The 27680-nt window shown below is 42.4% G+C and overlaps 1 protein-coding gene and 1 long non-coding RNA gene across 2 annotated transcripts; both read left to right on the plus strand.

Annotated features, from left to right (window-relative positions):
• Positions 1-3017: 3017 nt before the first annotated feature.
• Positions 3018-6097, plus strand: LOC142218550 (uncharacterized). Its single transcript, XR_012717466.1, has 3 exons — positions 3018-3130; positions 3284-3544; positions 6067-6097. It is a non-coding gene; the product is annotated as an uncharacterized LOC142218550 (long non-coding RNA).
• Positions 6098-6308: 211 nt separating this feature from the next.
• Positions 6309-27462, plus strand: LOC142217855 (fibronectin type III domain-containing protein 7-like). Its single transcript, XM_075286175.1, has 14 exons — positions 6309-6324; positions 9741-9998; positions 10083-10337; positions 12983-13243; positions 14370-14627; positions 14834-15097; positions 16455-16718; positions 17585-17842; positions 18494-18754; positions 19829-20089; positions 21800-22057; positions 23713-24000; positions 24485-24709; positions 27239-27462. The coding sequence occupies exons 1-14, from the start codon at positions 6309-6311 to the stop codon at positions 27259-27261; spliced, it is 3150 nt and encodes a 1049-aa protein (XP_075142276.1). The 3' UTR covers positions 27262-27462.
• The last annotated feature ends 218 nt before the right edge of the window (positions 27463-27680 follow it).

The raw sequence follows: 27680 nt of genomic DNA on the forward strand, positions 1-27680 counted from the left end.
AGAGGCTCCCTCCACCATGAATTTGCCCAAACTGGGCTGTTTAGAGGCTCCCTCCACCATGAATTTGCCCAAACTGGGCTGGTTAGAGGCTCCCTCCACCATGAATTGGTCCAAACTGGGTTTTTTAGAGGCTCCCTCCACCATGAATTTGCCCAAACTGGGCTGGTTAGAGGCTCCCTCCACCATGAATTGGTCCAAACTGGGTTTTTTAGAGGCTCCCTCCACCATGAATTTGCCCAAACTGGGCTGGTTAGAGGCTCCCTCCACCATGAATTGGTCCAAACTGGGTTTTTTAGAGGCTCCCTCCACCATGAATTTGCCCAAACTGGGCTGGTTAGAGGCTCCCTCCACCATGAATTGGTCCAAACTGGGTTTTTTAGAGGCTCCCTCCACCATGAATTTGCCCACACTGGGCTGGTTAGAGGCTCCCTCCACCATGAATTGGTCCAAACTGGGGTTTTTAGAGGCTCCCTCCACCATGAATTTGCCCAAACTGGGCTGGTTAGAGGCTCCCTCCACCATGAATTTGCCCAAACTCTGCTGGTTAGAGGCTCAATCCACCCTGATTTTCAAAACAAATGTTGGTGCCAACCTCAACTTACTACAAGGGCCAAATTCACTGCTGGTGACAAGCTCTCCTCACTGCAAGTGCCAAATACACATGTTTCAAGGTGTTTTCCTACTGTCAGAGAGGTGGTATTGAGTGTGTAAAGTGTGTAGTTGTTAGGCTGTGATGTTGGGGTAATAGAGGGTCTTTGGTGTGTTAGATGCCCCCAGACATGCTTCCCCTGCTGTCCCAGTGTCATTCCAGAGGTGTTGGCATCATTTCCTGGGGTGTCATAGTGGACTTGGTGACCCTCCAGACACGGATTTGGGTTTCCCCCTTAACGAGTATCTGTTCCCCATAGACTATAATGGGGTTCGAAACCCGTTCGAACACACGAACATTGAGCGGCTGTTCGAATCGAATTTCGAACCTCGAACATTTTAGTGTTCGCTCATCTCTACTTACCGTACCTTGCCTCCTACTGTTTTGGAGAAATGAGGACACGTTGTAGGTCTATAAGTGTTTAGTCACTTGGCTTACTTTTTGTTATTAATGTTGACGTTGATATGTTATTATCTTTTAAGCAAAATTAGTAATAAATCTTCCTAATGTCTCTAGGGCCCTGTGTATCCCAGAATGTCTTAGTGGACATTGACTGTCAGACAAACAATGCTGCTATATCATGGGACAGCAGTCTTGGATCTATTAATTATACTGCAATGGTGACCACATCAGGTGGTGAACTGCATACCTGTCAAACCACATCGACTGCCTGCAACATCCCTGGTCTGAACTGTGGCGTATCTTATACTGTCAGTGTAACTGCATATAATGACCAGTGTAAGGGTGAAAGCAGCCCTGAAGTAGGATTTGTCACAGGTATTTTCTGGAATATAATGGATAGAATATTGAAACTACAATGCAATAATAATACTTTGATCTGATTAGTTTTTTTTTTTTTTTTATCTTTGGCCCAAATTTTCTCTTTTTTTATTTCTTATATTTACCTTGATAGAACAAAGCTTCATATTTAAAACTACATATACTTACCGCACCATGCATGTTATGTTATATTTTTTTCCTTTGTAAAGTTGTTCCATGGACTATTCTAAGGTCTGTGTGCTATACATGTCATTCTATTTAATATTAACTGTATCGATTACAGCCCCCTGTGCACCAGCACATGTCCATGCAGAGACGGACTGTACTACAAATGCTTTAGCCATCTCCTGGGAGCATAACAATGCCACAGACAGCTTCACCTCCTTCCTAACCACACCAGCTGGGAACATGACTTGTATATCTGAACAGACAAACTGCACCTTCTATAACCTGCTATGTGGAAACGAAGTCATGGTAGCTGTGTCAGCCGCCAATAGCCGCTGTAGTGGACCACTGAGCCCATACATAAAGACCAAGACTGGTAAATGTAGAATGTATATCACCTATACTATAATATCGTTTTATTACATCATTTAATAGCCACTCTATTGGATCCATCTTTGTGTATGATTCCTATTTGCTGTCAGAATTTATTTGGTGCCATTGATAGATCTACCAAACAATACCATGTGAGAAATGCTTGTGTGCTATTCTGTAACGTAACCATACACAGGTGTAACATGAAGGGCTGAGCCCCAATGCAAAATCTGTATCAAGCCCCCCAACTATATTGCATATAATTGTATATCGTACTGGTATCATATTGGGAGGAGACGCCATATAGACACCACACTCAAGTTACAATCCTGTAACCATTGGAAGATGGATACAATGAGGCCATACATACTCTGGTAGGAAAACCTTACCTACACTATTGCATGACATCTTCCATTTGTAACCGTCCATGCATCAAAATAGTTCACAACAAATTCTGACCCTACCTTCACATGAGGCAATATATGACATGACGTATATTGAGATTTCTCATATAAGATGATGTTACTGTCTATAGCCTTGGTTTCCTGGTATCTGCTAGATATGAAACATTGTAGTCTTTTGATGCTATAGCCAACGCAGTCACATCAAGGTTTGATGATTCTGATGTGGTTTTCTGCATAAAGTACCTTGAACCATTTTCTTTTGAGGGATTTTTATAGACAGTTTTGGTATATCTACAAAATATGCTACACCTATCTACTAGGTGGAAGTGCCACCTCTGGAACAGGGGACACCTGACCCATGATACATGTGGTGAAGTGACCCTCAATCCTGTATACAGCTGAAGACTGAATGATGGTGGTCCTTGGAGTAGTTTTGACACGTTCTATAATATTAATGGCATAAATGATTTTTCTGTATTTTCTATTATTAAATCCACAGCTCCTTGTATTCCCATGAGTGTGAACACAAACCTGGATTGCATTAGTGACTCAGCACTGATCTCATGGAGCAGAAGTAGAGGAGCTTTCAATTATATTTCCGCATTGATCGGATCAGAAGGAGAAAGATACAACTGCACCAGTCAGACCACGTCATGCTGGATAAGAAATGTCCCCTGTGGTGGAGGATATACAGTAGCCATGACAGCTCAGAACGACATCTGCAGCAGTGTAGAACAGAGTGTCGCTGTGCTGGAAACTTGTAAGATTCTTTGCTTTGCATTTTACAGGTTGAGGTTTATGGAACAAAGCCATCATTGTTTCCTATCCTGTACATCCCCTTGTAGGCTAGGTGTTAAAATATGACATATATTGCATAATATCTAGTCACAAACCTATATTGTTCTCTATCTAGGTCCTTGCACCCCTCAAAATCTGACCATATTTTCTCTCTGCAACTCTGATGAGGTTACGTTGCAGTGGACGGCATCCTCAGGGGCGGCCTGGTATGAGGCCAATGTAATATCAGCAGATGGAGTAAATTATATGTGCAACACGACAAACACCACCTGCAACATCGGAGGACTTCAGTGTGGAGAGACTTATAATGTTACTGCCACAGTATTCAATGATCAACAGGCTAATGTCAGCCTAGAGGAGAAGACATTTCAGACGGGTAATATTAGCAAAATATTGGCTATTTAAAGCAGAGAGTCGGAGAAGTAGCTAGGGGCTCAACACGGGGGGTCATTTTTCGATTTTCTTTTATGACTTTTCACTTTCCAAAACTTTTTTTTAACTTTTTTATTTTTCCATTCACAGAGCCATATGAGGGCTTAAATTGTTCTTTGTAGTTGTACAATGTATTATTCTGTACAATGCACTGGGAAACTAGAAGACAATTCAGAATGGGGTGTAATTGGAGAAAAAGTGCATTTGTGCGACTTTCATATGGGCTTTGCTTTTACAGCGTTCACTCTGCGGCCAAAGTGACATGTCAGTTTCCATTTTTGTCCTTTTGTCCTACAAAAGGCACAATATGGGGTATATTCTGCCCCTGTGTGCTGGTAGGAAACATAATCAACATAAATGACTATGCATGACTACAACCCTATAATAGGGCCCAGAGACCTCCCTTCAGGTGTTTTTTTCTGTCCTGTGTGGTGGGTCAGGTGGAGGAGGCTCTGTGGCCTCCTATATGGTTTGGAAGAAGGTGTTTTTTTAACTTTTAAAGCCTTCTTCTTCTTCTCCTTTCTGAGGAGACAGATTTATGTTTATATTGAAGCCTCTTTTTTTCTTACCTGCTTTTGCAGGTTGTTACTGACATTACTTCTGCCATAAGAGTAGGCGGGCTTCCTCTGAGGGGCCTTATATCTCCTTTTTTGAGGATGGGGTCCAATTGAGATTCCTTCTTGTGAATATGGTTTGTAGGCGCAGGGGCCTTAGGGCTTCAAAGTCCTCCATTTCCAGGGAGGCTATTAAAATTTCCTTTTCCGTTCAGGGGGTAACTCCCCCTGAATTTCTTAGGCCCATTCCACGAGAGTGGTCTCTTCTTCCTGGGTGGAGAATAGGGCAGTGCCCCTGGACCAGATTTGTTCTGCAGCCTCCTGGTTTTCACAACTCACATTTGTCAAGCACTATAGGTTCGGCTCCTATACCTCAGAGGCCACCGCGTTTGGACGGTCTGTATTGAATTCTGTAAGGTGAGGAAACCCTCCCTAGGGGGATTACTTGCTACATCCCCACATTGTGCTGCTGGTAGGATGAAAGGGAATAATTGATTATGTAGATAATCTGTTTTGCCTTAGTCCTAGCAGCAGCACAAGTTTCCCCTCCCTCTTTGTAGTACTTCAGTATTCACACATGGAGGGGAGGTCTCTGTGCCCTCTTATAGGGTTGTTGTCATGTATATTCAATTATGTTGATTAAAAGTTACACCTGTCCTACCAGCACACAGGGGCAGAAATACCCTGTATTGTGCTGCTGTTAGGACTAAGGGAAAACAGATTATCTACATAATCAATGAATATGCCAGACAAGCCTGGGAGCCATCAATAGGCTCCCGACTGTCATGGGAATGGGATGTCTGCCCCAGTTCTTGTTCCGGGTTCTGGCGATACCTGGTTAAATGGTGGCATTAGCCCCGGGCCTCTGCCATATTTAAATACCCGACGTCTGCAGTATTATTACGGCAGATATCAGGAAGGGTTAAAGAAATATTTAGGGACTTACAGGTGACTCTGACTGTATTGTTCATATTTCCATCTGGACTAGACCACTAGGTCACTTCTTCCTGTAGTGACTTACGGTGTCTCTTTAGATCCTGACTTTTCTAGGGATCTAACCTACATTGTCTTCAATTAAACAAAATCCTCATCCTGCTGCTACTCCTAATTATAAAATATATAATAGAAAAAAACCTCTACCCTCTACCACCCTGGCAATCTCAGGGTGGGCCCTACAAGTCGGTTACACTTATAGCCACCTGTTGGCTGCAGTCCAGGGGCATTAATACAGAACCTGTCAAGTTTAAAATGCCTCTGAAACCATTACTAGAGCTGTGTAGGGGCCTGTATTAGACGCGGAAACATACCTTTGTGGCCCCAAACCAATAACGCGATGAAGAGATCAGATCAGCCTGCAAGTGCATTGGGGGTGGACCCGATTTGTCGAATGTTTGTATAGACCGCTGCAAGTGTTTTAGCCTCTGCCTATCATGGCTGTCTCTAGGTAAATCTGGCAAATCAGACCCATACCCTGTGCGCTTGTAGACTGTATCTCTGCATTGTTTAAGTTTGTGGCCACAGATATGTTTCTGCTTCTATTAAAGGAGACTACATGGCTAAATCATTATTGGTTTGGGACAACCTGATAGACTATTGCTACCCTACTGTTCACTGAACAGATCAATACATATACCATAAATCATATATATGTGTATATAAAATTCCTCATAATAGCATAGTACCATGATTGTAGATAAGGGTCCAAAATCAATTGAGACTGCTCCAATTACACATGTGCTAAGTGCCAATATCCACTGCATATAATAGGTCATGTCTCAGCATATACACACCTAATGCCAAAATAGATGAAAAGCTTGGAGATAAGCGCACCCTCCACCTAAAGCCCTGAGATATGTTTCAGCTTCTTCTACCCAAGACCTTAGACCGATGCCCGTTTTGTTTTCTCTCTTAGCACCATGCATTCCTACTAATCTAAAGGCCGAGCTACATTGTGGTAAAGACTTAGCAACTTTACTGTGGGATCCTGCACAAGGAGCGACATCATATTCTGTGCTTGTGACTGGGCCAAATGAATGGAGTGGAGCATACAACTCAACCAACACAACCTGTGACATCACCAACCTCCAATGTGGACAGGTGTACAGCGTGACACTCATAGCATCAAATTCACATTGCAATGGCCTACCTAGTGTCATGGATTTTCACACAGGTAAAATATCAGTTGACTAGAAGTTTTAGTGGCCACTGATCTGGGTCTCTTACTGACTAATGGCATAGAAGGGTGTATGGGCCAATATCGTTCAGTACTCTGGTAACAGTATACCTAGGTATTGCCTCCATCCTCCAAAAATTACGTCTTTCTCCATACTCATATTAGGTGTTTCCAGATAAGGAGGTGGAAATCTGATGGAACTAGTCAAACTCTAAATAACCCAACATGGCCCCTATGTTGTTATGTCAGCAGAGGGCTATATTGGGACATGGAGAGCTTGACTTGGTGCATTAGCTTTTCTCCTCCTTGATTCGAAATACCAAATTTGAATATGGAATAAATGTTATGTGATGGAGGTAGCACTTGGGCATTTCGAGGACACCATTGAACAACACATGATTTGCATTGTGAGGTACTTGAGGCCTTTTGGATGTGTAGATTGAGCTGAATCCTGTGAATGATAACTGCATCTTCTTATTTGCTAGCCCCCTGTGTTCCACAAAATGTCAGGCAAACAGTTGTATGTGCATCAAATACAACTAAAGTGTCATGGGATGAGACGCCAGGAGCTTTGAACTATACCGCAGCTGTCACAAGAGATAATACAGAAGTGCAGTCTTGCACCACATCAGAAACCACATGTGACATTGAGAACCTGGATTGTGGACAAACCTACCAAGTAATTGTCACTGCATTTGGAGAACAATGTAAAACTGAGAGTACACTTGTCCAATTCCATACAGGTATGTATAATGCAATGGCTTCATCACATTCAAAGCATTGTGAAAACAATTGTCCTATACTCATATATTTAGGGTATGATTACTGAAGGTGGTCATGACGTGACTACTGTAAACTGGATGGCCATGCCAGCTGTCACAGTATTCTAATAAAGTGATCTACAATCTGACTATTCCATATTAATAGCAGCACACAGCCAATAACTAGAGACACTCAGCTTGTAAGGAGTCCATGTTATACTGAGTCAGCTGGCATGGCTCATGGTTTTTCATTTGTGGGTGTTTGAGGATCATATCATATACTCCATTGTGGAATCATATCCTTATTAAAAAAAAAAAAAATCATAACATTAGTTAAAAATATACATATAAAACAAAAGTCACAGCACATAGACAACACTGCTCAAGACGAAATATCACAACTGCTATTCATTGCTAAGTTGCTATCAAAGTGTGTGTGTGTGTGTGTGTATATATATATATATATATATATATATATATATACACAAACACAGTGGGACATTATACTGTATGAAGGGGAATTGAACAAACTTTGGAAGGGCCTGGGGCAGGTGGTGACCTAAAGTCTCTAGCACTTACTATATGCCAGTAAAGGGGGCATTTACTGTGGCGGCCAGTAAAGGAGACAGAAAACTGTATGGGACAATAATGAGGCAATATCCAGTGTTGGGGGTAAGGAAGACTTTAGACATTATGGAGGACATTGTATTGTGTGGAAGCAAGTAAAGAAAGCATTATATTGTGTGGGCTCTATATTGTGTAGATAAAGGTGATGTTATACTGTGTCGGGGCATGAGAGGGGGCTAGTCAAAAGTTTGCTATGGGGCCCAGTCTTCGTTAGTTATGCTCCTGTTGAGTGGTGTAACTAAAGTCTTGTGGGCCCTGGTGCAATCTTTTGTCTGGGCCCCCTACCTCACCCCTACAGTGAATTCTTGATAGTGATGGTTACGGGAGCTAAGGATTTTAATCCACTTTAGTGTAGTTAGTGTAATCTGTGGGTCTCTTTTGTTTATGGGCCAGATGGAAGCTGCAATCTCAATACTGATACCAGTGCTTATGGCCCCCTAAGGCTCCTGGACCCCGGTGCGACTGCACCCTCTGCACCCCCTCTAGTTACGGCCCCCTGCTCCTGTTTGTACACCAGTTGTGTCTTTTTGGCATTTTCCATCACTTTTGTAAAAAAAAACAAAAAAAAAAAACTGGGCAGAGCAGTGGGTGGACCAAGGGGGACACACCAGTCCAACATATATACTATAACTACTATAACCAGAAAACTCTCACAGTTGTTCTAGTGCATGGGAACTCCTGAGAGGCTCCAGTATTAATAATTCTGCCACATCCCTGGACATCAGAGGAATGGATTAAGACTAGAGATGAGCGAGTACTGTTCGGATCAGCCAATCCGAACAGCACGCTCCATAGAAATGAATGGATGCACCTGTTACTTCCGCTTTGATGGCGGCCGGCCCCTTAACCCCCCGCGTGCCGGCTACGTCCATTTATTTGTATGCGAGCGTGCTGTTCGGATCGGCTGATCCGAACAGTACTCGCTCATCTCTAATTCAGACCAGTGCATGAAATGGCAGTCTTAATACATTGAACAATGACTGCAACTGCTTCATATATGCCTCATATAAAATTCTGCTACTAAGGAAATAATGGTGATAGTAAATCTAATGTTTTTATAGTACAGTCTCCATATACTTGTATTATCGCTAGGTCCCTGTGTGCCTCAGCAATTGAACACCCAGCCTACATGTGCTTCAGACCTTATTACCCTATTGTGGAGAGCTGCATCGGGAGCGGATTATTACATCGGAACATTAATAGATCAAAGTGGGAAGTCACTGACATGTAACACTACAGATGTGAGATGTGACATTAGTGGCATTGCGTGTGGCCAAACGTACACGGCGACAGCTGCAGCATATAATGACCAGTGTCGCAGTGACAACAGTCCTTCTGTCACCTTTTCTACAGGTAACTATTTGATTCTTACCTTAGGACCTGTTGCTTGAGATCTGATATTATCTTTTTTCATAGTATAGTATCTCATGAGGTTTATCATGTTAACGCTATGATGACTTCATTTTCTCTGTAAAGGAATATGTACATGCAAAAAACAAAACAAAAAAACTTTAACCAGGTCTTCCAGGTAATAGCTATCTGATTTTACGTATTCTTTCATTGTTATAAGTGTATTCATCTTGTTCATTTAGAATAAGGACATGACTCAGCCCAAGACGTACTGCTAACTGTCTGCAGCGGCCGGCCACTAGAGGGAGCATGAGAACTTACCATTCTCTAAACATAAGTATACAGTCAACTCCTGAGCTCCCTCTAGTGGCTGCTGCAACTTAACTTTTAAACATCTGTCAACAGCTCTTACCGTTGTCACAAATGAATAAAGATAAAATATTGCACCTATTTAGATAACAAAAATGTGATGTAAGAGTGAAGGCATAAGACATCAAGGCATAAAAACTGCTACCCAAAAACACACAGGGGGAATGATATATTAAATGAGAGCAGATGCCTAAAGCAACTCATATTACTTAGAAGATCATTACTATAGATCACTTACATGTGGTGTCCTATTATATGCAATCTTTAGTATCTGAGCAGTGAATCCTTTTTGTGATTTCATTGTAGCTCCCTGCGTTCCTCGTAATCTTGTGAAGTCTGTGACCTGTGAGACATATTCAGTATCTCTATCATGGGATGAGACCCCTGGAGCAGCCACATACACACTCACAGCCCTTGTGGGACAGAATGAGACTTCCATTACAACCACAAATACCTTCTATGTATTTGACAGCCTTTTATGTGACACGGAGTACGACATCATCTTGAGTAGTAAATCTGCAAGTTGCGTCAGCAATGGGAATAATTCCATCCATATTAAGACCAGTAAGTCTTAAATGACGAGTGAGTTTTCCAGCTGTAGCCGAACAATATTATTTTATTATTTTCACTTTCTTCTTGTTTCTCTAGTTCCTTGCCCTCCACAGATTTTAGAAGCCTATGCATCCTGTGATAATAATTCAGGTCTTATACAGTGGGAGATTAGCCGCAATGCCAGGTCATATATGGCTGCAGTGGAAGGAGTTAATACATTTACTTGCAATACAACTAATACTATCTGTGCGACTCCTGAACTAGAATGTGGACAGAATTACACAGTAACAGTTTGGGCTGAAGATGGAACATGCACAGGGCAGAATAGCACTAACATAACATTTAAGACAGGTAAGTGTACCGCATGGTGTCTAAGAGAATTCACGAGTAGAGATGAGCGAGTACTGTTCGGATCAGCCAATCCGAACAGCACGCATGCATTGAAATGAATGGACGTAGCCAGCATGCGGGGGGTTAAGCGGCCGGCCGGCGTCAAAGCGGAAGTACCAGGTACTTCCATTCATTTCAATGCGTGCGTGCTGTTCGGATCGGCTGATCCGAACAGTACTCGCTCATCTCTATTCATGAGTCCTGTCCTTCCTATTGACTAATTTCTCCAAACCTATTTTATCTTGGGCAAGCAGAATTGCAATAGTGAAAATAATGGTCCCTCCCATAATATTATATCTCTTTCGGACCGTGGTTATCCCTCACCCTAACTCTTATTTGACTAAACTACAAAACCTGCTTTCTGATTTCATCTGGAGGGGTGGAGGTCGAGGGTGTGTTTCCATGTTATGACTAGGCCCTGGTTGAAGGGAGGGGCTGGTGCTCCCAATGTCAAGAAGTATTATGCTGCAACAGTTCTGGGTCTGGTGGGGTGGGGCCACCGATTGTCGCTGGATGGAGATAGAGAAGTCCCTGCTCGGACTCCCGCCTATTAGCCTTTTACACCCCAAGGCACCCTGTCGGCCCTGCATTTAGATTCCCCTGCTTATCATCAAAGCTCTTATCTGGGCATGGTGATACCTAAGTCGGCATATCCCTACGAAGGAACTGGCTACCTTTTTGGAACTGCCAGTCTGTTACTTGTCCCCATTTTTACCTCATCAGAGCCTGAAGTGGTGGTCAGATGTTGGTCTCCAGACCGCTGACCAACTGTTGATAGATGGCAACTTAAAATCGCTCACCATGCTGACGAAAGAATTTATGATTCCACAGAGGGATTTCTATAAATACCGTATTTTTCGGACTATAAGACGCACTTATTTGGGGGGAAAAGAAGGGTGCGTCTTATAGTCCGAATGTGGCGCCTGGCATCCGCTGTAATAGAGAGACGGATGCATGCCGGCAAGGGATAGACGCCGGGGCCTGAGACATCGCTGCGCTCCTCTGCCCTGCATGAAGCCAGCAGCGGCAGGGGCGATGCTATTCCGCTCCTCCGTCCCCCCGCCGCTGGCTTCATGCAGGGCAGAGGAGCGCAGCGATGTCTCAGGCCCCGGCACCTGTGCCTGCGTCTATCCCTCGCCGGCCCCCGCCTCTCTAGTACAGCGGATGCCGGGTCAGTATCGGTGGCCCCTTCTCCCCTGGGGCCGGTCCCCACCGGCCCCGTACCTGTGAAGTTGCAGGCCGGCTCCTGCGCGGCGATATCGCAGGAGCCGACCTGTTCGGGTGACAGCCGGGAGCCTAATGAGGCTCCCAGGCCTGTCACTGCTATATTAGTATTGCGGCTGGGTCTATGACCAGCCGTAATACTAATAGACAGAATGTCCCATAGACGGCAATACAGTTGTATTGCCGTCTATGGGACTTGCAATCAAGTGACCGCAGGTTCAAGCCCCCGGGGGGGAATAAAATAGTAAAAAAAAAAAAAAAGAAAAAGCTTTAAAAATATATAATAAAAATATGAAATAAATAAAAGTTCTAAATCACCTCCTGTCCCTAGAATATATATATAAAAGTAGAAAATCATATATCATAAACCACCGGGTTTTTTTTCAATACAAGGTGATCTAAGCAATAGATATTCCCCAAAATGGTATAACTAAAAAGTACTTCTGGCCCTGCAAAAAAAAACGCTCTATGCATCCCCGTACAGCTGCAGGGTCACCTGTCAATGTGGCCTTGCAGCTGTTGCAAAACTACAACTCCCATATATTAAATATTTTACCATTTTTTGCTTCAAAAATTTTTTTCCCTATTTTCCTCCTCTAAAACCTATAGTTTTATAGTCCAGTCTTATAGTCCAGTGCGTCTTATAGTCCGAAAAATACGGTACTTACAAATCAGACATCTCCTTCAATCCCAAAAAGCTTTAGAACTCATGTTTCCTAGTGAGACTCTTCAATTATGGAGACAGTCCACTCCTACCAAAGATGGCTTTTCGGCCTTTTATAAACTCCTAACCCTCCCATCAGGGTAGGCTAAGCCTCTCTGTCTGATATGATGGGAGACTGAATTGCTAGATGTATCCCACTCCAAGACTGGTTTAAGGTCACTGGGTTTGCTTTCAGGACCCGTCATTTTCTTGCACTTGAGAAAGGGCCGGTTTGAGGCTCGAAACGCGTCATGCTGTGCTGTACCTGCTTCAATAAAAATTTTGAATCTTGAATCTTGGATTCTGTGTTGCCATCTCCTTCCACACCAGGGAGCGCGGTTCTCCTTTGTGGACTATTGGTCCCTGTTGTCTTTGTCCAGTATATCTCTGGTCCTCTGGTGTACGGATTGAACTGCTGTCACTCTCTCCTTAATCAAGAGCTTCAAAGGGTTGTGACTTTTCAGGGGGAGCCATCTGCTACACTTGTTGAAAGTAAATTACATAGAGTTATGGTGAATTAAAGTGAAATTGTGATTATAGTAAAATGATATAATGAAAAGATATACAATTTTCCAATATACTTTCTGTATGAATTCCAAGTAGATCTTTAATATGTCTGCTTGATGGCATTTGGTGGAAGCTAATGTTTAATGTCACTCCGATCTCTCTTTGATTCTAGTACCATGTGTCCCTCAGAATATTAACACTACGATGATGTGCCAGGAAGATGCACTTAATGTTTTTTGGGATATCAGTCAAGGAGCCACTGGCTATTCTGCTACCGCTGTAGGAAGACAGGGTGATCTTATCACTGCAGAGATATCTAACAACAAATGTCTGTTGTCCCCACTGCAATGTGGCGACGTATACAGCCTGAACGTCCTGGCCCTGCACGATGAATGCAAGAGTGTCCCGAGTGCAACAACCCAAGTCAAATCTGGTAAGTCTGCAATGAATAAGAATGATACTGCAGAGATTTGTGTAAGGGTATGTTCACATGGAGTGTTGGGAGTAGATTTCCACCCCAAAATCTGATCTAGGCTAAGGCCCCTCGTAGCAGGACACAGTGAAGAAAATCACTTTTTTTCCCACAGCACTTTTCACAGAAAGTCCACAGAAGTTTCCTCTTCAGACTTTCTGCTTCTATAATACCTTCAATTAACCGTGGACATTTCCATAGGTATAATTGACATACTGCAATATCCAAAAACTCAACAGTTTTGGAAATCGGAGCATTTCTGCAGCAGGTATTTTTCTGCAATGTGTAGGTGGAGTTTGCTAAAATCCCGTCCATGTTGCAGGGACTGTAAACGTTGCAAAAACACCATGAGTTGGCCATGGTGGAAACTCTGCAACAAAAGTTGCAGCTTTTGACAGTGTGGCAGTGGATGGGATTCTGGCTTTTTGGCTGCGGCGTTGGACAGTGGATGGGAATCTGGCCAATCCCATCCAAACATTGCAGAAAAATGTCCACAGCAGAAATGCTGCATTTTAAAAACAAACCTGTTGCATCAAATACACCAATGGAAATGCTCAAGTTTTCCATATAAGAATAAGAGGGAACAGCACCACAGAAAAAAAACGCAATGCGCTTCCGCTACAGTGTAAAGTAAGACAAAAACATACTCACTTGTCCCCCTCCCTTCATTGTCAGCCACCGTTGCCCTTTCTATCTCATGCCAGGGCTGCATTGCTGGAAACCCTGAGGCTCACATGACCGATGAGAACAAACAGTGGCCTCAGTGGTCACTGGTAAGGAATCGGTGACATATTTGAGTACCATCACCTATCCCTCACCTTTCCAGCAACCACTGAGGCCACGTGCTTAGTTTCAGCAGTCACGTGTAAGAGACTCAGTCCCGACAAGAGACCAAAAGGGCACCGACGGTGAACAATGTAAACCTGGGGACAGATGAATATTCTTTTCTTTTTTTTTAAACTTACACCTCCCTTGGCTAAAACAGTGGTTGCCCCAATTTCTGGACCACCCCTTTAAGTCATTATGCAATTATATATGTTAATTTAATTAGAATAATAGTTTAAGCTCTTTTACCTGAATATTTCAGCACCATGCAGCCTGACATACCTTACAGCCACACCCGATTGTGGTACAGTTGGATCATCAGTCCATTGGGATCCAAGTGAAGGGGCAGTGTCATATACGGCAGTATTTCATGGGCCCGATGGTAGTGAAGTTTCCTGTGATACATCCACCACCTCATGCTCAGTGTCTGAATTACAGTGTGGACAGCTTTACAACGTCACAGCCACCGCATTTGATGGAATTTGCCACAGTATAGCAACAAATGCAACAGTTACAACAGGTAAGTGCACAAGTCCTAGTTCTTCAGGCTCCTCGATAGAAACATGAAAAGGTTATTTGAATGAACAATACAATAATATTCATAGCAATTGATTCTAATATTCCCTTTCTATAGCCAATGTGTGACAGCAGCAACAGCAAACCAATGCTTGATACCAGCTTAATATCTTGCGTGCTTTTATTGCTACGTTTTCATTTCATTAACAGCACCATGCATGCCCACCAACATCGAAACCAGCATAGACTGCTTGTCATCGGACCTCATAAATGTTACCTGGTCTCCAAGCAGAGGGGCAGTATCCTATGTAGTGGTTGCCAAAGGGAATAATGGACACACTCTGTCATGTAATACAACCACAAACATGTGTGCTATCCAAGGCGTTCGCTGTGGATATACTTATTCAGTGTTGGTTACAGCATGGAACGCATACTGTAGCACTGAGGCTGATACCGAAGCTACTGTTGAAACAGGTAAAAACTTAAGAAGCCATCTTAGCTGATGCAGTGCATAGGCCTGGCAGACATGTAACCGCAAATCTGATAGTAGGCCACAGAGTTTTTCTAATACTTTAAAATCATAGTTATAGAAAAATATGTATCCACATCACATCCCAAGAGAATAGAACAGAATTTAAAGGGATTCTACCATTAAAACACTTTTTTTTTTCTCATTGACACGTTGGAATAGCCTTAAGGCTATCCTTCTCCTACCTTTAGATGTCTTCTCTGCGCCTCTGTTCTGTAGAAATTCCAGTTTTTGTCAGTATGCAAATGAGTTCTCTTGCAGCACTGGGGGCGGGTCCCGCACTCAAACAGCACTGGAGGCATCCCCGATGCTGCGAGAGAACTCTCCAGCGATGCCTCCATCTTCTTCAGGAACCGGCTCTCTTTACGCGTCTTCTGCTGGTGCAGGCGGTCAAACTTGTAGGTGTAGGCCTCGGGCAGAGCCGACTGCGCATGCCTGCGGCCACAAGAAAAATGGCCGCTTACACAGTAAGTAAGTGGCCATTTTCTTGTGGCCTGTGGGCATGTGCAGTCAGCTCTGCCCGAGGCCTACAAGTTTGACCATCTGTGCCGGAAGAAGGCGCATGAAGAGGACATTCCTGAAGAAGATGGAGGCGTCGCTTGAGTGCTGGGGCCTGCCCCCAGTGCTGTGAGAGAACTCATTTGCATACTGAAGAAAACCGGGATTTCTATGAAACGGTGGTGTGGAGAAGACATCTAAAGGTAGGAGAGGAATAGCCTTTCTTAAGGCTATTCCAACATGTCAACGAGAAAAAAAGTGTATTAATGGTAGAATCCCTTTAAGCTGCCTTGTATTGATCTTTATTGTGTTTTGTCAGCAATGTAGGTTCAATTTACACTATATATGTGGTGTACTGTCATCCTGCATGTTGGGAAAATCTGTCTACACATCCACTGATATGTTCCTATGTCTTTATGAGCAAATTTATGCCAAAAATCCTTTCGGTATATGCTTAGCCAGTACACAGTATGTTAGAGACCTGCACCACCCCTTCCCCCAGCAACCAAAGAGGTAGATTTTTAGTTTTCTCTTTAGCGGTATAATAGACATACAGGCAGTATATATCTGACCATGGCCACAGAACGCAGTGTATATTTTTCGCTTCTGGTTTTGGGTCTTATATATGATTTTATATTGCTAGTTCTGTAGTAGTTCACACGCTGCATTATGGGCAAACTGAGTTTGTTCCTGTTTTTATTTGGGATCAGACAAGCAATAGAATAGGATAGAATAGAACAGAATTCATTCTGCTTGTATGATCTAGCCACTATTGTCTAACTAATGTTCTTGGTTTGTATGCAGTTCCTTGCACTCCTGATGTGGTGGAGGTTGACATTGACTGTATGAGATCTGAAGTCCTGGTGTCCTGGAATGATACCAACCTTTACCCGGCCTTTTATAAAGCAGTCGCTATCGATCCATCTGGAAATGAGCATTTCTGTGCTGACTTTTCGACCTCTTGTCAGATCTCTGGCCTGGAGTGCGGACTGGAGTACGGCTTTCTTGTGTATTCATCTAACCGGCAATGCCAGTCATTAAATAGCCCAGTACTCAAATCCATGACAGGTCAGTACTTAGGAAGATATTCTTCAAAGTCTCTTTACAACATATCAAAGGGCATGTCTATGTTTGTGGAAAATGGGCTTGGGCCTAGAGCAGCAGAATCGAGAGCAACCCTTCATTTACATGGCATGCCTAATGTGCCAATTGGAACGCAACATTGCAGACATTGATTCATGGCTAAATGTGCCAGAATTCTGTCTTAATTTGATCTCCAAACCTTGCTTACGTGCTGAGCACCACATTTATGACACATTTCTCAACCTGTCAAACAAGGGACATGGCTTAACACAAAAAGGGTGTCACCGAAATGGGTGTGACTGAAAGGAGTGTGGTGAAAGATTCATCAAAATTCAGGTATAGCCTTATTCAGACAATTGAGTTCAACCGTGTGGTGCCCTTGATCCATAAAAAAAAATGTTTCCAAAGACTAAGATTATATCAAGGAACTACTAGAATTTCAATACAGTATTCGCAATATAACCTTCAGAGCCCAGCAATGGCCCCTGTAGAAGAGCTGTCTACTTTATACTACTGATCTTTTCCATGGTACTGCAGGGTACAGGGCACTGCTATTGTGTTACTCCACATCCTCTCTTTCCATGTATGACATATAGCGATAAAAACAGAATGATCTAACTGGAACAATTCTAAAAGAGAATGAAATACTAATGTAAGTTTATCCAGCACCATCCTGAAGTCCCTATAAACTATCAGCTTCTCCATAGCTACATACTATAGTTATTTTGGCATTTCTAATGGACTTACGTGGCGGCCATGTCTGCCCTCTACACATTACCCAATAAGCCATATACTAGTTTGCCTTTTGCATGGTTTTGTGATTAACTCACCAATGGTATTTTTTAATACAGCTCCATGTCAGCCCAGAGACATCATTACAGATGTGCAATGTGAAAACAACAATGCCTTAATATCATGGACAGAGAGCCGAGGAGCCAACTACTACCTGACCACGCTGTCTGGAAACGGGACCATCTTCAATTGCAATACTACGGCTACAAACTGCTCATACCTGAGTTTGCAATGTGGACAAACCTACAATGTTTCAGTAATGGCTGTAGATGACAAGTGTCACAGTCTACTTTCCTCCGTCAGCACATTTGAGACAGGTAATTACAATTAATAAAAAAAAAAGGACTAAATGGAATGGGGTACAAAGCACCCGGGGTCTTGTGATCGGTGAGGGTCTCATTGGTCTGACCCCCACCGGTCAGCAAGTTCTTTGAGTAGTTGGTAACTTCTTGTCACTGGATACCTATATATAGAGAGGTCCACATTCTTAACTTCCATCAGAGCACCCAAAGATTGACTTACAGTTGGGATAGCTCTTCTAACAAATAGGGATTTCCCAAGGGGGACAACCTGCTATTCATCACATGCAGGAATTTCTACTCCAGTAACTGCAGCAATAACATAGATTGGCCTGGAAAATATCGGGAACATCAGACGACTTTCATAGCCAAGTGATTTGGTAATTTTGCCATTCTGTCCATACCATATATTGCTATTGTACCAAAAACTGTTATATACCTGCGGGTTCATTGAATATTTGATTTAACAATTATAATAATAATTAATTATATTAATTGTATCATTGATGATACTGATGTGATATTACAGCCTAACATCACATAATGTGCGGAATGACTCATTGTCTCAATTTTATATAGATGAGATACTGTGGACAACTTGTATTGTGTTTTCATATTTTCTTGAATTTAGCTAAGAATAAAGCATTTTTATATTTTCTCTCTTCCCAGCTCCATGCCAGCCGCAAGGTTTGACTGTAGATCTTGACTGCAGTAGTCAAATAGCATCCATGTTCTGGAAGGAGAGCGATGGAGCCCAGATATATAATGTTGTGATTGAATCCAACAATGGGGCAGTATCTTCATATACAACAAATAATACCTTCTTTAGCTCAAATGGACTAGCTTGTGGTCAGACTTATGGGTTTTCTGTTGTGGCAATGGGTAGAACATGTAACAGCTCCAAGAGTCTTACTGTTTACGAAAACTCAGGTACTGAATTGTCTTCTGTACAAAAATTGACTTCACTTGCCATTAAAGAGGTTAAATTTTTCATTATAAAAGGCGAAAATATCAGTTCATCTAAGGCTGGGTTCACACCAGTGTTTGGTTTGTGTTTGGGGATTAAGTCCCTGAATCTGCTTGAAAAATGCAGAGAGAAAAGTCCTGCTTGAGAGGCTCCGGATTTTTTTGGCAGAAACCAGCAGACCCCATTATAGTCTATGGGGTCTGTGGGTTTGTGCGGGTAACCGCTTTTTAAACTAATTGGATTTACGTTTTTCAGGTCTCCAGGCGGGAAGTAGGGACTGTAAAATAAAAGTTAGAGCCTGTATTAATCTATTGAGACATAGTTTACTATGTCTTTCCCTTCAATTTGGTGGTCACAAAGAAAGTGCACACACCACAAAGATGTGTGCTGCCAATATGGCTTCTCCCAGGAAAATTGTTAAAGGGATCCTATCATTAAAACTCATTTTTTTCTGCCTAATATGTAGGAATAGCCTTAAGAAAGGCTATTCGTATCCTACCTTTAGATGTCTTCTCCGCGCCGCTGTTCGGTATATAATCCGGTTTTCGTCGGTATGCACAGTATTACACAGTATTGTAAGTGGCCATTTTCTTGTGGCCGGAAGGCATGTGCAGTTGGCTGCCTGAGGCCTAGAAATTTGAAGCCACTGCTGGAAGAAGACGCCAAGAAGACCCGTTCTTGAAGAAGATGGAGGCGGTGCTGGAGAGTTCGATTGCAGCATTGGGGACGCCCCCAGTGCTGTTTGAGTGCTGGGGACTGCCCCCAGTGCTGCGAGAGAACTCATTTGCATACCGGCGAAAACCGGATTATATACCGGTACCGAACAGCGGCGAGGAGAAGACATCTAAAGGTAGGAGATGAATAGCCTTTCTAAGGCTATTCCGAAGTGGTAGGCAGAAAAAAATGAGTTTTAATGATAGGATCCCTTTAAAAATAATAATAAAAAAAATCACACTATTTAAAAACTAATACTACTCCATGATAAAACCTGATTTAAATCATATTTAACTATTTTATGATCTTTATTGTTTTCCCAGCTCCTTGTATTCCACTCAGTCTCACATATACAAAAAATTGCCCAACTTCGATGGCTTCTATTTCATGGTCAGCAAGTGAAGGAGCTCTTACGTATTATGTAACAGCTACTGACCCTGCAGGACTGGAGATGTATTGCAATAGCACCAATACCAACTGCTCCCTAATGGGCTTAAGCTGTGGACTGTCATACAACGTGAATGTGAAAGCTGTAGGACCGCGGTGCTCTAGTAATACCAGCTCTTCAATGGTGTTAAGCACAGGTAAGCTCCACGATCAAGTACAAATCTGCAGTATAAAGTATTTCTTGATACCATGTAGCCACCTACAGAGCTACCGTAAAATATGGGAGTAAGGCGCTGTTAGACTGCTGGGCCATTCACCCTGTGGGCACAGTGGGGTGGTGGCAGTCAACATATGGGGCTGCACCCAACAGAATAGGGACCCACTATATAGGGGATGCTGTGAAATGGCTAGTGCAGGCGGAATTGTATAGAAAGCTCTATAACAAAGCTCTGAAGAACAAAACTACCAGCAATATTAGGCACTAACCCACTGTAAAAGACCAGAATCTGTACTGACTCAAACTCCCTAGAGATATTACTATAAACCCTTTCTGGGCTATAGAAATTAGGAATAACTCGTAGAACACAAAGCATATTACCAGGAATACTGTCACTCACTAACCTGTCTCCGACAGACTAGGACAAATTTGTCTCCCTTTAAAAAAACATGGGAAGAATATGCAAATATGTTTCCCAAGATGTAAAAGGCTTGTGAGAAAGTCGGGCATGATGTTCAAGGGAGCTTCCCCTAGAGGGCAGCATACAGAGGCACTGTTTCCCTATTTACATCTTGGGAAACATATTTGCATATTCTTCCCATGATCCCCCACAGTGGAACGAAAATAGCTTTGTAATACTCCACACACCTGACAAGGCGGTCTCTCCCTAAGGAGTGACAATATCCCCATAATCTGGTCTGGAAGTCTCTCACCTCTGCCAAGTTAGTTCTCCCTAGGCTGTGCTGATGAGATCCAATCAGATTGAAATGGAAGAAAAGGACCAGCCTCCAAAGGAATAGCCAAGGACCAGCGCTCGCCCATACACAATAATAGACTTTATTAAGCATGACGCGTTCCGGGCCTGAATGCCCTTTCTCAAGTGCAGATAAATCTTATCTACTTGCATTTTCTTCCCATGATCCCCCACAATGGAGCGAAAATGGCTTAGTAAGACTCCACACACCTGACAAGGTGGTCTCTCCCTAAGGAGTAACAATATCCCCATAATGTAAAACACATATCATTTTTTATTTTTTGTGTATTTCTGCTGTTCAGCTCTTCGATGAGGGTTCTCCTTTATATTTGACGCTATGATTACTTTTTTGATTGCTTTTTCGTAAAAGTAGTTCTGCTACTGTCTGGAACAATACGTGACAGAAACTACAGGTAAAAACTCAGAAATATTGTAATAACTGAACCGAAATATTCATCGTGAATAGAGATGAGCGAGTACTGTTCGGATCAGCCGATCCGAACAGCACGCTCCATAGAAATGAATGGACGTAGCTGGCACGCGGGGGGTTAAGCGGCCGGCCGCCGTCAAAGTGGAAGTACCAGGTGCATCCATTCATTTCTATGGAGCGTGCTGTTCGGATCGGCTGATCCGAACAGTACTCGCTCATCTCTAATCGTGAACAACGTTGATGTTTGGATATTTTTCGGTTAATTGCCCAGTCCTAATGTGGCCCTACTTTTATCTCTTCGGCTGAGTCCATTCTGACCTACAGTTCTCTTCCATATAATGGCTCCCAATTCCAATTTCCTTCCAGCTGCGATGGTTCTTCTCAGTCACTGCATATCGTTGTGTGACATCTGACATGAGATGTTGGTGGAAAACAAAACAGAGTTTTTATTCCAGTAAGACAATTTCTAATAATCTATTGATTTCATGTCTTGTATGTTGTTACAGCCCCTTGCCTGCCAAACAATCCTTCGGTAAGTGTAAACTGTGAAAACAACTCTGCCACATTATCATGGGAGGGAAGCAAAGGTGCGTTGGGCTACCTTGCCATGGTGAAACATGAGGACTGGGTGTACTCCTGTGACACTGAAGCTACAAGCTGTTTTGTGCCAGATCTGATTTGTGGACTATCATATTCCTTCTCGGTGATGGCTACGGATGGGGAATGCAAGAGTCCGTATACTGCACCCATTGGTTTTGGCGCAGGTAAGTATATTTATTGATCACTTTCATCAATTATTAAGCATGTTTTGGCTTACAGCAGATCGTGTGGACGAGGCCCAGGAAGCGCCATGACTAGAGATGAGCGAACTCTGTTCAGATCAGCCGATCCAAACAGCACGCTCCCATAGAAATGAATGGAAGCACCTGGCACGCAGACTTTGCCGGCGGCCGGCCGCTTCCATTCATTTCTATGGGAGCGTGCTGTTCGGAACGGCTGATCTGAACAGTGTTCGCTCATCTCTAGCCATGACTGTTACCTACAGGTGATGCTATTGACATTGGCTTTGTTCTATTGCAGCTGATTTCGGTTGGCAAGGAAGGTTTGAAATCTGTTGTCACTGGGGTCTCTCTGTTTTTCTAGGCGTTATAAAATAAAGCCACTGAATCCTCCATTTCATCTATTTTGTCCCTTTCTTATACATCTTAGTTCTAGTAGTGTACTCTGGTCACAGTTTTTTCCCCTTGCTATTTTGACACTATTGTAAAAGTACTTGAGCAGACAATTCTAGCACTGGCAAAGTTGTAGCTTGGAGTTCAGCCGACATCTAACTGGGTCCCTATACTGTTACCTTATGGTGCTATATATGGTGCTATCTGTTGAGACCATTTATGTAAATACGGTGCAGTGAAAAATGTTGTGACTTACAGGTGACATCTCTGACTGTGACCGTTCACATTTCTCATCTCATCCATCTGGACCGCCATGATGACTTCTTCCAGCTGTGACTTGACTCTGTAAAGTTTGCAGCACAGACACTTTTGCCTAGTCACTTTTCCAGACACCTGACCCAAATTATCTGCGCCTACTCAAAGTCCCCATCCTGCTGCGACACCCAATTCTAAAATATATAGTATAAAAATCCCCTGGAAATATGTTATACCCCTGTGTGCCTTTTTAGTTTATGTGCTCCTTTAATTAATAGTGCCCTCAATGAATAATATCCCTTAATTCATTATGCTCTGTGTACCCCTTTAAATCAATAATTTCCCTGAATGCCACCTAAAATGGGCAATGCCCAATTTTTTATTCAATTTAGATTGTGAGCCCCATATAGGGATCACAATGTACTTTTTTTTTTTTTTTTCCATTTAAGTATGTTTTTGTAGAATGGGAGGAATCCACACAAACACGGGGAGAACATTCAAACTCTTTGCAGATGTTGTTCCTGGCGGGATTCAAAGCCAGGACTCCAGTGCTGCAAGGCCACAGTGCTAACCACTGAGCCACCGTGTTGCCCCAACAATGCCCAATGTAATACTTCCATTATTATGCAATCACCTTGGGTTTGAGTTGAGAATAGTGCACAGATCTTACCAAATGTTTGTACAGTGGTTCAGAACCTTGAAAAAGCTCCGACCACCATCATAGAAAGTGATTTACAGCCTCCTGGAGATTTTTCTGACTGTTTTGTGTAACAATTTGCTATATCTATATAAGTTATCTGGTGACAGTTTAGCGTCTTTGAACCAATTACTAGTTTTCCATAGAGTCATGGCCTCAAGTTACAATGGTCATCCTGGAACCAATTCATACTTTAACTTGAGGGACCATTGTATTTTATGAACACATCAAATCCATGAAACTTTATCTGTAACTCCTCCCTCTTCAATTTTCCATTATAATAATTATTTTTCAGTTCCTTGTGCTCCACGCCAAGTTGAGACATCAATTTATCGTGGTAGTTTGAAGCCTCAGGAAGTTGAGGTATCCTGGAACGGGAGTCACTGCGGTTCAGATTACATGGCCACCATCCAAGGACAAATTGGACTGAATCCAGAATCTGCATTTGTTTTGAATTCTTACTGGACGTCATACATGGACTTTTATATCCCTGTGCCGTGTAGTTCGATTTATAACGTTACAGTTACTGCCCGGAACACAGCAGGACCCAGTTACCCGAGCACACCCATAATGGGCTACACAGGTCTGTATGGCACGATGCACAAGATTTCACATTGTTTTATTGTGTACATTAAACAAATATAGTATATGCAATTCTCTTAGAATATATCCGCCAAGATGTATAGAAATACCTTATTTGATCCTAACATTGGACAGAAATCAGATGTGAAGCCAGGGGGTGAAACTTGAGGGAGTGCAGTCGCACCTGAGCCGTGGAGCTTTAGGGGGCTCAGTAAAAATGTGATGCCCCGGAAGTGTTTTTGCACCAGGAGCTATGCGGCGGAGGTATTCAATTGAGTATATTCGCTCATCTTTATTGGAGATGTATTGCAAAACACTGCGCTCTATGATGTCTACCTCAATGAGATCCAAAACCAGCTGCTGTACAAGATAAACATCAATGTCTTGTAGAATTGAATGGCGTTGGATGAATGACCTGAATTCATGGCACGTGTAAGTAAATGTCCCATTACTTGTAATAATCTTGTCTTCATTTTATTGCATAGCTCCTTGCAGTCCCCAAGTGAAACCCCTTCAAGTTACAGATGGAAAAATATTGATTTCATGGGAAGAGACACCATATGCCAATGAGTATCGCGTTGTGACAATGGACAACACAAACATTGTATGCACAACACCGGGACTTTCCTGTCTGGTCCAATTCACAACTAGCGCATTTCAAGTCATTGCTGTTAATTCCGGAGGAGAAAGTACTCCAGCATACCTTTCAGGTAACAGATCCTTGGCTTCTTTTTTCATCTTAGTGGTCATAAACTCTTTGGTAGAGGGGGATTTCATCCATGTAAGATTTCAATTATGCAAAAAGAACCATTAGAGCAGCCTTTTATTTTACTTTATTATTATTTATGATATTTTTGGATAGAATTTTGCTGTCCCACAAGAGAAATTGACCCTGGCATCTCTTGATCCCCATTGTGCACTGCAATACTTCTTTATATCCCATATAGCATCCCTATGTGTAATAGAGAAATGCAGCCGGGGGTCATGACAGGGATTCCAAGGGCCTGAAAGGGATGGCGGTAAATGAAATAACTTCATTTAGACCAAGTGACTGTACTGATTTTAGATGATAGACCCACTGGGCCTCCCTCTGCAGGACTTTGCAATCTAGAACTCCTCCCCGTTCATTCTGTTTCACAATTTCAATCCACTGGAAGGAGATCTGTTTTGGGTCCCCACCATGGACTTCCCAAATATGTCTACTGCCTAATCCTAACATCTGTTCACATTATCTATATGATCCAAGTTTCCCCTTCTGAACTCCCTAACCATCTTTCCTACGTAATTTAAGGGGCAGGAACAAGTAGCCAGATAGATGACACCATTCGATTTGCAGTTAATAAAATCTCAGTTATTATAAGAGCGACCGGTGGTAACACTTGAAAAACTAGCGCTCTTATTAATAAACGAACATGCTTTATAATGGCCACACTTAAAAGTGCCATGTAGTTTATTTCTATCCAACCAGGTGCCCTCATTTCTCTCTTCTTTCAAATGGCTATGAATCAAAATATCTTTAAGATTCCTACCCCGTCTATACATGATTGACGGATAGGGAGTTACAGAATTTTTAATTTCCAGGTCAAGATGCAGAATCCTCCAGAATGGAGACAAAATATGTTTAATGTCCCTATGCCTATCGTCAAATCTCCCAAAGAGCCTAAATTTGAGTATCCGTCTCTTTTGTATTACTGGAGGTAAGGAGATCCCTCCTATTTTGAACCAAAGCAATGGCATACAGCTCCACACCCCAAATCTTGGGGTATGGGGCTGTACAATGCCTTCACATTGAGATTTACCACCATGGTGTTGTGGGTAGATTTACTGACACCCCCCCGGACATCAGCAAGTTGGACTGGTCAGTTGAGCCTTGCTTGTGGACATATGTAGACCACTTTGGAGCGCCCCGTTCGTGCCTTGATATCTAAAGTACCAGTGCCTTTCACCACAAAATTTCATTATTTTACCTATCTACACTCTCTATTTTTGATAGTAAAGTTCCCCTGATGAACCTGGTGTTTGAATAACACTGGGGGAACACATAGGGAATTGGGAATTTGTTAGAGACTGTGGAGTGCTATATTGCAAGTAATTGGACAAATAGGATCATATCTCTTACCAGCTGATATTTTGTTGCACAACTTTTTGAGGCAATCGCTGTAAACAAACCATTCCTGTAACTGTCAATGAGACTTCTGCACCTCTCAGTAGGTATTTTGGCCCCTCCTCATGAGCAAACTGCCCCAAGTGTCCCGGGTTTGAAGTTGCCTTTTCCAGACGGCATGTTTCAGCTCCTTCCAAAGATGCCCAATAGGATTTAGGTCAGGGTTCATAGAAGGCCACTTTAGAATAGTCCAATGTTTTCCTCTTAGCCATTCTTGGGTGTTTTCAGCTGTATGTTTTGGGTCATTATCCTGTTGTAAGACCCTTGACCTGCGACTGAGACCAAGCTTTCTGACACTGGGCAGAACATTTCTCTCTAGAATCCCTTGATAGTCTTGAGATTTCATTGTACCCTGCACAGATTCAAGACACCCTGTGCCAGATGCAGCAAAGCAGCCCCAGAACATAACAGAGCCTCCTCCATGTTTCACAGTAGGGACAGTGTTCTTTTCAAGATATGCTTCATTTTTTTCATCTATGAACATAGAGCTGATGTGCCTTGCCAAAAAGTTTGATTTTTGTCTCATCTGTCCATAGGACATTCTCCCAGAAGCTTTGTGGCTTGTCAACATGGAGTTTGGCAAAGTCCACTTTGCCGGATTCAAGTTATTTCTGTGACCATTGTAGGTTTTTCTTTCATTAAACACGGGGTACCAACAATTTTGTCCACATGTGTACACAGTTGTGCTAAAAAGTTTACATACCCCGGCAGATTTTTTGACCATTTTTCAGAGAATATGAATGATAACACAAAAACTTTTCTCTTTTTAAATCATAAGGACAACCAAAAACATTAAAATGACCATGTTCAAAAGTTCACATACAAAGTTCTTAATACCGCGTATCGCCCCCTCTAACACCAATGACAGCTTGAAGTCTTTTGTGGTAGTTGTGGATGAGACTTAAATGTTGGACCCACAAAGTCTCCAAAGACATGTTACTAAATACTCTCTAATCCCTTATGGCATCAGACGTAGCAATCCATGAATAATTTTATAAATTCTACTTCTATGAATGTGACATTATTGGAACAACATCCGTAAAAATATTAACAGATGGTTTTGTTTTTGTCACAGGTTACAATGGAGTAAGCAAATAATAAAGAGAAGCCATAGAAATCGACCTCTGATGAAGTCTTGTCTTTACTGCAGCTATGAAGGATATCAGTAAACGATTGTGAAATCAGGATATTTATGGAATATCTTTATAATAATGCATATACGAGATCAATAAATTTTCATTTTAGGCATGTGGTGGATTATATTAGTTATGTAACACAAATACAAGCTATATACATTGTTAAGAGCATGCTTCTACAAGCCCATAGGATACTATGAAGCTACTAGTGCAACTCAATAAACTAGAATATCATCAAAATGTTATGGACGGTGGCTCAGTGGTCAAAGGGGTTTCAGATTAAAGTAAATTTTGCATTTGATTTGGAAGGTCTCAGAGTCTGGAGGAAGAGTGGAGAGGCCGCTGAACACAAACCAAGCTGCTTCAGGTCTAGTGTGAAGT

Source organism: Leptodactylus fuscus, chromosome 9 (assembly GCF_031893055.1).
Source record: "Leptodactylus fuscus isolate aLepFus1 chromosome 9, aLepFus1.hap2, whole genome shotgun sequence".
NCBI classification, from domain to species: domain Eukaryota; kingdom Metazoa; phylum Chordata; class Amphibia; order Anura; family Leptodactylidae; genus Leptodactylus; species Leptodactylus fuscus.